The sequence below is a fragment of the Lampetra fluviatilis genome, chromosome 7 (genome assembly GCF_964198595.1).
Source record: "Lampetra fluviatilis chromosome 7, kcLamFluv1.1, whole genome shotgun sequence".
NCBI classification, from domain to species: domain Eukaryota; kingdom Metazoa; phylum Chordata; class Hyperoartia; order Petromyzontiformes; family Petromyzontidae; genus Lampetra; species Lampetra fluviatilis.
Genome location: NC_136281.1, coordinates 9,245,705 through 9,260,854, shown reverse-complemented (window position 1 = coordinate 9,260,854; position 15,150 = coordinate 9,245,705). Strand labels below are relative to the sequence as shown.

Here is a 15,150-nt window from a genome sequence, read left to right as displayed (position 1 = left end):
TTAATAATTTCATTCATTAATATTTAGTGTACCTACAACAGCCCGTCATTAACGTGGGAATGGTCAGTAAGTGAACACATTGAGCTCTACGGAGGCCCGTCGTGAAGCGATTAGTCGTTTACAGGGGCGGTCGTTAAGAGGGGTTCTACTCTACACTATACACTACACTATACACTACACTATACACTACACTATACTCTACACTATACACTACACTATACACTACACTATACACTACACTACAACACTACACTACACTATACACTACACTATACACTACACTATACACTATACACTACACTATACACTACACTACTATACACTACACTATACACTACACTATACACTACACTATACACTACACTATACACTACACATTGGGCTCTATGGAGGCCCATCGTGAAGCGATTAGTCGTTAACAGGAATCGTCGTTAAGAAGGGTTCTACTGTATGACTGTAATTTGAACAAATTTATACCCATTAGTGTAATATCATACGTGTATAATGTTCACATGAATTATAAAGAGCTAAATAATAGTCAAACGAGAGGACAACCAAAGGGAAGCACGATGATGATGATGATGGGGTGCTTTCTGAAGGTCTAGTTGAAGACTGAAAGCAACTCCAGTACCTATGTACCTGAAGAATAACGTGTCCAATTAGTGCGAATTTCCTGCCACGATGTAAGGATTGGGAGCATGGACAACGTGAAGCAAAAGCTGATAATTACACAACAAACATTGGGAGGGAATGCATTCTGGGAATAACACCGCGAGATAGAAAGTGCTGGAGTATAGACAGAGACATCATATTGATTATGAAGAAAAGCAGCCTTGAGCAAAGCACATCCTGAGGCCGGTTCTAGACTTTAATGCCACAGGAGGGAAGCATCTGAGAAGACCACTACTCTGGAGATACAGCGACGAGATGAGCTCGTGTATAGCAGTGACAGGCATTTAGTGGCACCACAGGTACTGAGAGATGATCACAAAGTGGGAAGGCTTTCATCCAGCAGTGAATAGACCATGGCTGCTGCTGCTGCTGCTGATGATGATCATGATATTGAAAAATGTTTCATCTCAGATGGTATCAACTTCTTCTCTGAGCCCACACGAAAAAAAACAGACTGTCGACTTATTTGGCACCGGACGTTTAATGTCACCTTCCAGGGTCGTTTCAGCCGCCCTGTAATATGATCCTGTGGGCTGCGGTTATAAGTGCTCACTTGGGGAAAACAGATCACGTTTTTCCCTTCATTACCGCCACGACCCCGCCAGCAAGTAGGGATCTTGCTGGTAGGGTCGTCCACGCTGTCGATTGCGTTCCCTCCTACCCCCAGTGGCAATGTGCGTGTGTGTGCAAGTTTCTAATGGGGTCGAATGTCCGCCTATCCTCCCATGGGAGTGTCAAGAATTTAACAGCAAATATAAACGGCAGCCCATTTATCTTATTGCTTATATGTCTCCCTTTGCGTGTGAGGGTGACCCACTCAAATTAAGAGAAGGCACAAGTCGAACGGTGATGTGATGTAAGAAGAGGATAATGTGAGGCATTTTGGTTGAATACGGTAATCCAGGGCTGGTGATGTTTCAACATCAGTGATGCCATGTAAGAATTGCGCAAGGCTCGGATAATGTGAGGCCAGTCAGTGGAATACGGTAATCCAGGGTTGGTGGTATTTAAGTGTGTAAAGAAAGGTTATCATTAAGTGGTGTGCAACAGTTTCTTAAAGCGCTGTAGAATTGTATTTAGAAAAATGGCAGTGCTTGCATTGGTAACCTTCAGTACCGATAGGCCTAATACAGTACGCATACACTCATGTGGCATTAAATGTGTTTAAACTAAAGTATTACAATCCCACCCACCCAATACAATGCAGATGTTATTTTAACCATAGAATGTCTATTACATCTCTCTTTGGGTGAATTTGAGCATATAAATGGCAATTGTTATTATATTAACCGTATACTTGTGCGTAATTTGAATGTTGTTTTAGCATCACGTTTTGACCTCTGCAGATTTATTTCTGATGAAATTTCGTTGTAACTGGCAACTTTTTTTACCCGTGGCTACACACAACGGGAAGGGGAGCAGAGTCAATGATAGAATTAATTGGAAAATAAAAAAAAGAGGACATGAAATGAAAGACATGAACAAAATGTGGGAAATAAGAGGAAAAGGATGGTAGGAATTGATAAACAGGAGCAAAGGGTCAGGCAGGCGAGGGGAGGGAGGAAAAGGCGACATGAGGGCCTCGACTCTGCGCACAGCAGCGTCTGTTTTCACAGGGGGCGAAGGAGAGAGGGGAGGGAATCAGAGTGGAGGTGGCCACACACAAGCCGCGTGTTTTTTGGGAGGTTTCAGCTAATTTAGATGTACTGTATCGAGTTTGCGTCGCTATGCGTGAGAGCTGTCAATCGGTAACATCTACGTGACATCATTAAGCGAGCTATAATATCGCACACACAAGGAACTGCAATTTTCATCTTACGTCACTTAGCGGCTGCCTTTTTGTATTAACATACAGTAGTAGTTATTTCCCATTAGACCAGGAGAGGTGAGTTTGATTCCTGGCCACTGCTAGTATCAGTGGCGAGTGACATCTGAACTGGTCCTGCGCATCCACCCATACCGACCCGCACTGGTGATGAATGGTCAAAGAACCGCATGACTGACACGGTGTGGGGAGGTCGTCATCCAGCAGTGGATTGAGACAGGGCTGTAAATTATGTTGTGATAACGAATCGATGTCTATTTACATCAGGGGTGGGGAACCTTTTATTCTGTCAAGGGCCATTTGGATATTTATAACATCATTACAATACAAAATTATCAACTTAAAAATGTGCCCTTTATATTTGGTCAAACATTTAATTAACTTACCCGTAATGTGATGGCTGGAACTGCTTCTCTTTGGCGAGGCGTGTGATGTTAGCCGGTATTGATGATGTCGCTACTCGCAACTGCTTTTCCAGGTTTGCTCCTAGATTTGTTGAATTTCGAGTCCCGCCTGCGGTTGCCTTGGCAGGGCCAGACCCAAATGATTTTGCGGGCCTTATACGGCCCGCGGGCCGGACGTTCCCCACCGCTGATTTACATGAACAAGTCTCCTCTCCGAGGCTGTATTTTTTTTTACACAGCCAGCAGCATGGGGCAGCATCGTCTGCTGTCCTTCCCTCGCACATCCCATGAGCACGGTTGACTTCGCACGGTGCGAAATAAGTTCAACACACGTGCATGGTGCAAGCGAGTGAATGCCGCACACCCACGTGCTGTGCAGCACGAGGCTGCCTCCTGTTGGCAGCACAGCCCCTGAGCCAATCCTGTGCTCTCACGCCACGGCATGCATTCCCGAGAAACGTGGGATCATTTAGACCAGTGGGTTCCCAACCTTTCTGATCTTGCGAAGCGCTGCCAACCCGCAAACAATTCTCGCAGACCAGCATGCAGTGAATAATAAAAACAGTGGCTTGTGAAGAAGAAAAATTATTATTATCTGCAGCGAATTCTTTGGTGATGCTGCGTTGGTAGTGGTGCACAAGCACAAATAACAAAAAGCACACCTCACACGTTCGTTAGTAACATTGTGCGGCCTTCATACGAAATATACATGTACACTAATTGGTGACGTTTCGGGCAATGACCCTTTTTCAAAGCAATCTAGCTCTCTGGCCTGCCGATGCGCAATGAAGGAGGGTCAATGAAGGGTTCATTTTTTCGACTGTTTAAAAATGATGTACTGACCTCTACCAATGAGACAAAATACGAATACAGTATAGTCATCTACTGTCCAACCCTTTGTAAAATCCATTGCTGGATGAAGGGCTCTCTCACCTGAGTTGGTCATGGGGCTGGTTTGACCATACCCCGCTACTTCTCTTTGACGCTGTGTATCATTGATGGATTTTGCTGTTGTAATGATTGATGTGGTACACGACCTGTGGGAGTTCTGCAGGCGTTAATGCCTTACCACGCTTGCGGGAGATGGCAGCGGAAAGTTGCGTAATGTAGAGACCCCCAGATACCGTCGGGGCATTCAAACGTCTGTGACTTAGGAATGAGCAATGCGCTTTGATAATGAGGTATGAACAAGTTACGCTCGCCTGGTCTGCTTCTGAGAAGGCACGAATGGTTGTACTAATCATAAACTGTAGCAGAATTCGTCATTTTAACCAGAGTGTTGTTGTGTAAAGTACAACAATACAGGGTGGTCCAGATGTCTTGTGACTCGTAATTAATTTACCCCCAAAATGTGTTTTGCTTTGCATATTCATTTTCGTTTTAAATAAACCTTACTTTATTATTATTATTTTTATTTAGAGAATAAAATGGGGGTACAAGACATCTGGAGCACCCTGTCGGACCGCACTGTTAAATAGTTTGTGCATAATAGTCTACTATCACAATTATACTCTTTTGTTCTTTCGGTAAAGTCACGCAGACGCATCAGCAGTTCTCCTGCTGTGTTTGTCTGTTGCGATCCAAACGTCGTGATCTATTCGTTTTCTATCTACGTGACTTTACCGAAAGAACCAAAGAGTATGGATTCCTGCAGTCAGGAAAGTTTCAAATCAAGATATCACAATAATATTTACCACCCTATTTCATCATCGTCGTCATCATCCAGTGTTCATCTACTGTCGGGTGTAAGGCGTCGCCACGCTGTGACGATCACTCACGCTCCTGTGACGTCACAATCATCTCACTGCTGCACGTGCTCATCTCATCGCCCCACCTCCACGGCGGTCGACGTCTCGGACATTTCCTCTCCTCTCACTGCCACTTTGTCTCCAGTCTCTGTCATCGGCCATCGCCCTTCTAGAGTGCCGATATGTCCTGCTCAAGCCCACTTACTCTCCATAACAGCCAATATCCCAGTACGCATGGAACCCTTGGGTCGATGTTGCCCCAGAGGTTCCAACCACATGCTGACATAGGCCCAACGTTGCGTGTTTACTGGAATCATCTCTCAAATTGTCTTCACTTTCCCTCTTTCTTTTCTTTCAGTGTAATTCCAAGCATGCATTTACTGTACTGTATAATGAAGAGTAAAGACTAACATTTGCCAGCCTTTTTAATTAATCCATTACTTGATGAAGAGCTCCCAGCGTGATGTTGGCCATGGGGTTTGTTTGATCATACTTCACCACACTGGTTAGCGTGGCCTGCTGAATTATAGTGCGGGAGGGGGTGAGGGAGTGGGCGCCCTAAAACAAGTTCAGATATTACTTGGAACAAATGTGAGCCTTGGTAGGGAATGGAACTCAGGTTACCAGGCGTTAACCACTCTGCCACAGCCCTCCCTATATACTGAATGCAGTATTTACACACACCGTGTTACTACTGTAAGTGGCAGCGATGTGTGCCCCATGTGCTGACCACACGGCCATAATTAACAAACCCGTGATGGAGGCTGTCCTGTCCAGCCGAGACCATGCATAATGTTTCTTCATTATCCACCTCCTCACTCTCATGTCAGCTCGGTGCGCCGTGAATGAGAGAGAGGCCACCAACGTACGGCGCTAAAGGGGAACGAAGATAAATGATGGTTAGGCGATTGTGGTCTTAGGCCTAATTGTGGCCTGCTAATGCGTCGACATGTGATACATTGATCGATTGTTTTTTTCTACGCAACAATCAGCTGTAATACAATGAAGGTATATATATGGAAAATAACCTTCACTATGTCATCCGACATTTGTTTCAAATTCAGCTGATGGTAATTTGATACATTAAAAGCTTAGTAACCATGGCAACGGTGGCATTATGTTTGAGCCAAGTCAGTGATTATATTGTGTAAGAAGACCTATTGCAAAATAATATAGTAACTATAGGCTCACATTTATAATCTTATAATATTTTCACCATATAATTATTCATGTGTTTTGGCATTATTATTTTTTTAACTACATATTACTATTTACATGGAGTGGTGAATTAAACTAAACTTTTGTTTTATTTTACCAGCTAAGGCGCACTGACAGCGATATAGCTCTTTGTTAGAAGTGACATGGCCACAAATGATAGCTCAACGAAGTGGCTGATCGTTTGAAAATGTGTAGCAGCCAAATACTCGAAGTGCATTTTTTGAAATGTGGAGAAAAATCCATAAAAACTCAAAATATATAACAGGGTCGGGATCAAACCCATGTTCGCCTGCATATCAGGCGAGGTAGTTAACATCTGGCCAGAACTAACATTAGTCGCGATTGATATTCAAATTGGTCCTACCCACGCCTCATCAACCCACACTGAGCAGTGTGGTGAAGTATGGTCAAACAGCCCCATTAATGGCTCTGCATGAGTAGGCCTCCATCAGGCAGTGCATTTAGAAATGTCAGGGATTTGTTTTTTTAAAGCACTCTAATCGTCATGATTTTCATCAAATAAAAACAAAATTGCATAAAATAGCCTAATTTTATTGGTCAAATGTTAGGCATTGTATTTGTCACGATCATATATTGGTACTCACTGATGTGGCTAGCGATGAAGTGTGATTTCCATAATCTGATGAGGGTCTTATTGTTATCCTCTCAGTATATTTCTAACTCGCTTATCGAACAGTGATGATATCACTTTTAATTGGTAGCCTATGTCAGTTGGCTAATGGGTATGGTATGTCGGTATGTCACCGTGTAATTGAAGGACGCTGAATGTGCACAGACTGTAGACCATAAAAAGGTGGGGGGGGGGGGCTCCCTGCTCCTCCACCCTCACCACTACCCAGAGCCCCCCTCCCAGCACAGAACAGCCCTCTTTAGTCCAATTATAATTAACAGAAAGAGCAAAATTATTTCAAAATAAATACATTTCTTAAAACCCTATAGCCTTTTGAGGGAGGGCTTAGATTACCATTTAGTTTAAACATGAGCAGCAGGCGATGTGGTGTGTGCTTTGTTGTGCTGAACGTAGCGGTCTCTAGTGGCTGCAGAGGTCACGAGAGCCCATAAAAAATATATGCAAGTCAAAAACTATGCTAAAAGATGAATCATTTCTTTAATCGTGGAGCAGTGGCCATATCCGATTAGAAAATAGGACATACTATCTATAAACACACTGCTCGTACAATATACTGTAAAGTATACAAAAATTGTACTAAAATTGAAAAGGGCAAAATGGGCAGTTGTTTTTCTTCCGATTGTGAATTAGAGTTGAAGGGAAAGCCGCGTGAAACGAACCCATTACATACACATATGGTGTATGAATCTACAGAATGTGAGATGCATCTTTATCTCACATTCCTTCATGTTGTTTTATGGAAGGGGTAAAGGTTACCAGTTTATCCGTCAACAAAAAACACGCCAGATAAATTACATATTATTTTTGTTTGAGGTTAAAGCCTTGACCGTAACGTGGCTACTTGATGCGTATTGCTTATTCTGTTTAAGACAAGAGTTTCCTCTGAGAAGGCTATATATTTTTTCATCACGTGCAATCGAAAGGCTCGCGTCAGCAGCATTTTAAGTGCACATTTATTACCCACCCTAACCATCAGTTACGCTGTATAACAGCTTGAAAATGTTGGCTGTCATTAATAATCCAAAACATGTCAAATTGTGTTTCTGTTTTCAAAAAAGCACCACAGCTGTGATTTCAAATTGTATTTTCAATTTTATTCTCCTGGTAGCGTCAGGTTTAAAAAAAAATATGTCCTGTATAGTTTTCATTTCTTTTTCAAAAATGTCCTGATTGTAAAGAATCCTTTAGAATCTATGACAACTGCCACCTTTACACCATTGGAACTTCATTTGCCAGTAAAAAATTATGATAATTGTTTTTTTACCCTTCTATCTGGCAACAAAACTGACACCTTTTTTTACAAGGAGTCATGTTTGCATAGACCACAATACCTGCAGCCATAATGCAAACAAAAAACATAACTCTGATAATATATGCACTGTCCTTGAAGTTGATTGGTCCACACCCGAGACAGTTTTCCTTAGAGCCTAGTCTCACGTGGGTTGGACCAAATGACGCCAAATATATTATCAGAGTTATGTTTTTTGTTTGCATTATGACTGCAGGTATTGTGGTCTATGCAAAAATGACTCCTTGTAAAAAAGGTGTCAGTTTTGTTGCCAGATAGAAGGGTAAAAAAACAATTATCAACCGCCACCTTGTTAAGGAACATTTCACCGAAGCAGTTATCGTCTCAAGACAGTCGCATTTAAACTTTGGCCAATGAAGTGCAAAACCAAATTTAATATGATGGGGTGTTTTGTGTGCAGTCATTGGTGACCAGGCTGAAACCATCAACCTGCGACACTTGAAAACCTGGGTTAATCACATGCGGTCACCTCAATTCAAATCCAGGACTCAAACAGTGCCAGCCCGCAACTTTGAACTCTCAACCAACCTGCCACCTTCCTAACAGCAGCGGTTCAAAGTTCAAAAAATTAACCCGTAAAAACAAAGTTTTTCACTATAAATCCTTTATATGCGTGTTCAATGGGCCACAACCCAGCCCACTTTGGTCTTTGAAACGGGCGGCTAGAGTCCTCTCGTCCTCTGGCTTGAGATGGCTGCCACCTATGGGTCAGATGATTGCCTGCCACCATTAAGCAATTGGTAATTAAATATTTAAAAAAATTTGGAAAAAATTTTGGAATTTTTTTTTCACGAAAAGAAATTGTCACGCACAACGAGTCTGTGTGCAAAATGTCAGCTCGATTGGATCACGGGAAGTGGGTTAAAAAACGACCGAAAGATTTGCACGGTCGTAAGCGCGCAAGCAAGCAAGCAAGTGAACTTAATATAAAGGATTTTTAAAAAGCAAGCAGATGCTTTGCAGTGACTGTTCACCGGCAACGACAATAACTAATAACAGGAGACATTCACGGGATGTTACGAACTCTGATTAATGTTTCCAGACATCTGGAAAATACGAACGCAATTTACAATTTGGCTCGAGGTTGATTTGAAAATGTAACTTGAAAGGAAGTGTTGTTCTACTTAGAAAAAAATAATTATTGGGGGTTGATTCCATATGCTTAGGGGCTACATTTAAGAAGTGAACTGTAAAAGAGATTGAAAGAGTTGAACATCGCATGGCAATGTGCTCGTAATATTTTCTGGCTGGAAACACTGATGGCTTGAATGTCACTGACTTCCGAAGCATCACTATTCGAGCTCATTATTTATTTATTTATATTGCGTTCGTTGTGAGCAACAAAGATAATGCAATTTGAATTACTTCCCTGCCTCGTGAATGGGCTTAGCTTGTTCAACGATTTGACATACTATGAAGTGCTGTGAATTATAACCGTAAAAGTGTTCTTTTTTAAGTATATAATTGCACCATAATATTTTTTACAAAGTCTGCATACAATGTGTTTTATTAGCAATAAAAATACACTCGTAAATTTTGGCAGTGGATTTTTTTTATCCGTTTGTGTTTGATGTCATTGGGAACATTTACTGTGCTATGTGCCTTATAATGCAGTAGCTGAAATGGTATTTTATCTTATACTGCATTGCCATATTGTGTTGAGTGTTGTACCAGTGATGGTAAAAAGAGCGCAGTAACTTTCTATTCAATTCACGTGAAAACATTATTCCGGCAACAAGAAGACAGTGAACACATATAGAGCAAAGGAAATAAAAAAACATCGGTGATCTTGGACAAAAACAGTATGGATATCAATGATTCCTTAAATAATTCTAGACGTCCACATTTAATGCCAGTATCATTGATGCGGGCGCCTCTCACAATTGCTTACTCAGTTAATTCTGTGAGACTAATTGTATTGCCCGTACCTTAGTCGGTAGCCTGAGCGGAAGGTCTGCCATTGACTTTGAATTATGTAATTCCGTTTGCCTCTTTAAATATTCTGTTGCGCTTGCTGAGACTTCACCGGGTCCGCCACCCTGCAGTGCGTCTCCTCCTCTTTGGCTGGCAGCTGCTCCGTCCGCTGACAACAGAAGAAGCCTCTGCCCTTGGGTCTCCCGTGCTAACATCACGCGCGCCACGTGGCTGTCTTATACCAGGACTTGCAATACAGTAAATTGCATTCTTTGGATTGTCTTAGCCCCCCCCGCCCCCGCCGACAATTTGCGCGCGTCTTTGACTTCGGGTATAATGTGGCTTATACGTAAATGTTTCTGAATTGTGTCATTAAGCATGGAATGGGTTGTTGGCCTAGGGCTGTGCTTGCAGTTGATTGTGTTTTTGGGGGGGGGGGGGGGTTGTTCTGTTTCGTGGACGTCCGTGGTGATTTTTGCCACAGAGATGTTGTTCTTGCCGCGGTGGCAAGATGTTAACTACCTCGCCTGGTATACAGGAGGCGTGAGCTCGATCCCGACCCTGATGCTTGCTGTATATTTGGAGTTTGCGTGTTCATACTCCACGTGGTCGCGTGGATTTTTTTCCGGGTCCTCTAGTTTTTCCCTCCACATTTAGAAAGATGCGTTTAGATTGTTTGGCTGCTATACATGGCCTTGTGATAAGCGGCTTAGTTCATGTATCATTTGTAGCCAGGTCGCTTCTGGAAAAAGAGCTATATAGATCAGTGGGAATTACCTGGTAATGTAAAAAATAGTTTAAAATAGTTTCGTTTAGTTCCACGCAGATCACACGAAGTGCGTTTTTCCCCGCAGATTTTTTTATGGTGAATTTTATCCGAGTCTTTTCGCAAACATTCAGAATCAGAATATTTATTTATAGTGGAGGCATTCCTTAGTTCTAGATTTGAAGCTTTCGTGACTGCAAGGATTCATACTCTTAGGTTTTTTTTCGGTAAAGTCACGTAGGTAAAAAATCAAATTAAAAATTACTAAAAGTAATATTAGAAATAAAATAAAATAATAAATAACTTTTCGTCTCGAGAAGCTGTCACTTCTTGTCTCGTTGTCTGTTAAAACACTCTAACAGATAGGTGAAATTCCTCCCCGTAGAAGGTATTACTTCTAGATTTGAAGCTTTCGTGACTGCACGGATTCATACTCTTAGGTTTGTTTTCGGTAAAGTCACGTAGGTAAAAAATAAAATAAAAATGTACTAAAAGGAATACTTTATTATTTATTTTATTTCTAGGAATTCCTTAGCCCAGGGATCGACAACCGGCAGCTCCGGACCGGAATGCGGCTCTTTAAAGACTGCTTCGTGGCTCCCAGCACTACAATTGCAAAGTAAAAAAAATGCTCCTAATTATTTTCGATAAACGGTGAACGTCTCCAAGCCCAACAATGATTTGTAATGCGGCATTAAAAATCATTGTGCGTGTGCCGATCTTAAAATAATGATTACAAAACAAAATATGGTTTGACGTTATTTATTAAGGACCGTCTTGTATTCACATGCATTGCGACTCTCGAAATATTTCGCTTTTTTGTACCGAATTCGAAGAAAATGTCTCTTTTTGTTATTTGGGCTGCCGACCACTGGCCTAGCCCAATGACTGTGATTGATTACAACGAGATGGTCAAGAAATCTTGATTTGAAGCTTTCGTGACTGCAGGAATCCATACTATTTGGTTATTTCGGTAAAGTCACGTAGAAAAATAATAATACATCTATTATTTTAAAATAATTACTTTTAGTCATTTTTCATGTAGAAAAATAATAATATAACTATTATTTTAAAATAATAGATCTGTTATAATTTTTCTACGTGACTTAACGGGCAGCAGTTTCAGATGTTTTAAACAGCGGACTGAATGTGAGCATCTTGACCATCTCGTTGTAATCAATCACAGTCACTGGGCTAGGCCAGTGGTCGGCAGCCCAAATAACAAAAAGAGACATTTTCTTCGAATTCGGTACAAAAAAAGCGAAATATTTCGAGTCGCAATGCATGTGAATACAAGACGGTCCTTAATAAATAACGTCAAACCATATTTTGTTTTGTAATCATTATTTTAAGATTGGCACACGCACAATGATTTTTAATGCCGCATTACAAATCATTGTTGGGCTTGGAGACGTTCACCGTTTATCGAAAATAATTAGGAGCAGTTTTTTTTTTACTTTGCAATTGTAGTGCTGGGAGCCACGAAGCAGTCTTTAAAGAGCCGCATTCCGGTCCGGAGCTGCCGGTTGTCGATCCCTGGGCTAAGGAATTCCTAGAAATAAAATAAATAATAAAGTATTCCTTTTAGTAAATTTTTATTTTATTTTTTACCTACGTGACTTTACCGAAAAACCTAAGAGTATGAATCCTTGCAGTCACGAAAGCTTCAAATCTAGAATTCGTGTAATCTGTTCCACAGTCTGTTGTCGACCCATCGTTGGATGAGGGTCTCCAATGCCGAGTGGACACACGGGGGTTATTTGACCGTACTGTTGGCCATTGCAGGTTAACGAAGGCGTTGCAGTAAAGCACAGGCAATGTATTTTGCTGCACCGCCCTCTGCTGCTGTACCCGCTGCTCCACATGTTAGGCGACTGTTATTCGCTGGGAATCGCTGCGTGATGCACATGCGAACTGACCGCGGCACTAACATCGGGATCAGAATCTTTATTTATCCTGGATAAATCCGATGAACCATGCAGTATGGAATCATAGAAGGCGATGCTATCTGTGGGGGATTTGTTTATTTTGTTAAAAGGCCATAAATAATCTCCCACTCCCAGCTAGATGTGCCGCCTGTCCTGGCTTTTCCAGGATCATTCTCTCTTTGAGGTAGCTGTGCTCCAGGGAGAGGTCAGAATAATACACCACTCAAAACAATTCGCTGACGTGTAGTCCTCATCTCCTCTGGTATTGTGACATGTTCTTCTTCACATGGTTGTGTACCTCAGAGGTGGCAACCCCCACTCCCAGCGCTTGCGGCTCTTGCGAAGGGAGGCTGCGCATAGACCCGTCCTGCCTCCCTGCCCGTGGATGCCCTTTCGGCTGCCCCCTTGGGATGGAGCCTCCTGCTGGAATGACCTCGGAGGACTACGCAGAGCAACACGTAGAGGTGAGCGCCTGTCCATTTGCCCGAGTGCATCTGTCGCGGCATGTGTGCGAGGCACATCGTGTACTGGCATATGTTGATGCAGTTTATCAGTTGATTCGGCATCAAGATGATGTGAAATGTATGAGTTTCATGCCACCCTTATGTTTATCATGTTTCTGCATTTGTATACCACCAGGTACACGTACAATCTATGCCGTATTCTCCAAATTGTTAGATGCACTTTCCCCCCCTCCACTCCCCCCCCCCATATTTTAAAGCAAAAGTTGGGGGTGCGTCTCATAATCTGTTAAGTGAGACCGGATATGTATGCTTCTATCAATAGTAAATGGGGCACAAGTTTGGGGTGTTTTACTTTCCTGAGCATCGTTTAATGTGGAGAATACGATATTGTGCTAATTGTGCTAATTTTGCCACGGCAGACATTGTAAAAGTGAAGTCATGGTCTGATATCAGTTGAAACGGTAATGAAGAGTGCACATTTTTGGTATTTAATTTTTATGATTTTTTCAACAATTAATATTTTAGTCCCAATTTAATCCAAGTTTGGTCAGTTGGAAAATGCAAATGATATATTTTTTTATTCACAACGAATGCAAATAAAACAATGTCTCGAATTAAATTGCGAAGTTTTGTGATTGAAAATGGTAAACAGTACATTGACAACGTTTACACGACTGCGTGTATTTTCAGTTGCAAAGACTTCAAATATATTTGGAAACGAAACATCATCAGGAAGACAAGGAGATGGCAAATCTAAAATTCATTTCCAAAGATATGAAGTCGCCCTCTCAACCCCACATTCTTGCAGGAAACAACTTGGCGCTGATGGAAAACAAACTTATGCCAATGCACACTCTTGGGTCTCCGGGCCACGAGATGGATGCGAAGGCTTGCACGAGTAGGCAAATACGAGGAGAGCCTGGCATTGATTTCAGAGCCGTGTGTGGCACGGACAATGCTCACGGCCTAATGGACGGCACTTCTGAGCCAGTCGATCTGTTAGCTGCCAATTTGGAAGGAAACTTGCTGGGCTTGGCAGATTTCGCTTGGCACACCTCAAACACGAACGCAACCACGAGCAGTGGGGTCAGCGCCAACGCTGATGAATGCGTGGACGGGCTCCACCCGGACAAGGAGGACGCGGGTCACGGCGGTCTGAACGATGGTGCGGGCGACACCAGCTGCTACGAGCGGCCACCGCCCGTGTCCACGTCCGGGGCCGACTGGCGCGCCGTGCTGAGTCTGCCAGCCCTGGAGGGGTGGCTGCGGGACGCGGCTGGCAGGGTGAGGGCCCTGGCGGACTTCATGGGGAGCGACGCGCGGCGAGCCACGCACCACGTGGACGCGTGCCTCATTCAGCTGAAGGTAGAACGCGCACGTGCCCCAGTCCCGCACAGCGCCACGCTGGTACCATAGTACAATCCGAAATGTCGTGATTTTTATTTTATTTTACTTTTATTAATTTTAATGTTTTACCTACGTGACTTTACCGAAAAAACCTAAGAATATGAATCCTTGCAGTCACGAAAGTTTCAAATCTAGAACCATAGTACAACTTAGGTTTTTTTCGGTAAAGTCACGTAGGTAAAAAAATAAAATAAATAATGGAAATAATAATAGAAATAAAATAATAAATCACGACGTTTCGGAGGCATCAGGCGGGACCGTCACAGCTGAATTTACTGTATTAATTCAGCTGTGACGGTCCCACCTGATGACGGAGACTTGTGTTGCCTCCGAAACGTCGTGATTTATTATTTTATTTCTATTATTATTATTTCTATTATTTATTTTATTTTTTACCTACGTGACTTTACCGAAAAAAACTTAAAGAGTATGAATCCTTGCAGTCACGAAAGCTTCAAATCTAGAAACGCACTACAACAACAGCACAGCGCTTATGCCAGGCTAGGTGCACTTTTTGGCCACGTGAAGTGTGCAAGGCTCGCTGCTGACAGTAGGAAATGGGACAAACGGGTCTAGGTGTTGTGGGTTTACTGACCGAGATGGCAGGCAGCTATGAAGCCTGCCACTATCATGCACACATGCTGATAGCCTTCCCACGCCGTGTCGATCCAAGGGGTTTTTATGGTCATACTTAAAAAACGGTGGTTGGTGGAGGCGGGGAGATTGACGTAGAAGCATTGAAGTACCATACAGCAATTAATTTTATCACACTGCCCCCTACTGCACACATTGTCTATGTTGTCACAAATGTACACAAATATATTTGGTGACAAATCGACGCTT

At 42.5% G+C, this 15,150-nt stretch overlaps 1 protein-coding gene across 1 annotated transcript in view; it reads left to right on the top strand.

Annotated features, from left to right (window-relative positions):
• Positions 1–15,150, top strand: part of LOC144933341 (uncharacterized) — a 76,674-nt gene that overhangs the window by 3,552 nt on the left and 57,972 nt on the right. The window contains exons 2-3 of the mRNA XM_078858024.1: positions 12,740–12,900; positions 13,591–14,265. Coding sequence (XP_078714150.1) covers positions 12,740–12,900; positions 13,591–14,265 — 836 coding nt within the window. The remainder of the gene's footprint in view (positions 1–12,739; positions 12,901–13,590; positions 14,266–15,150) is intronic.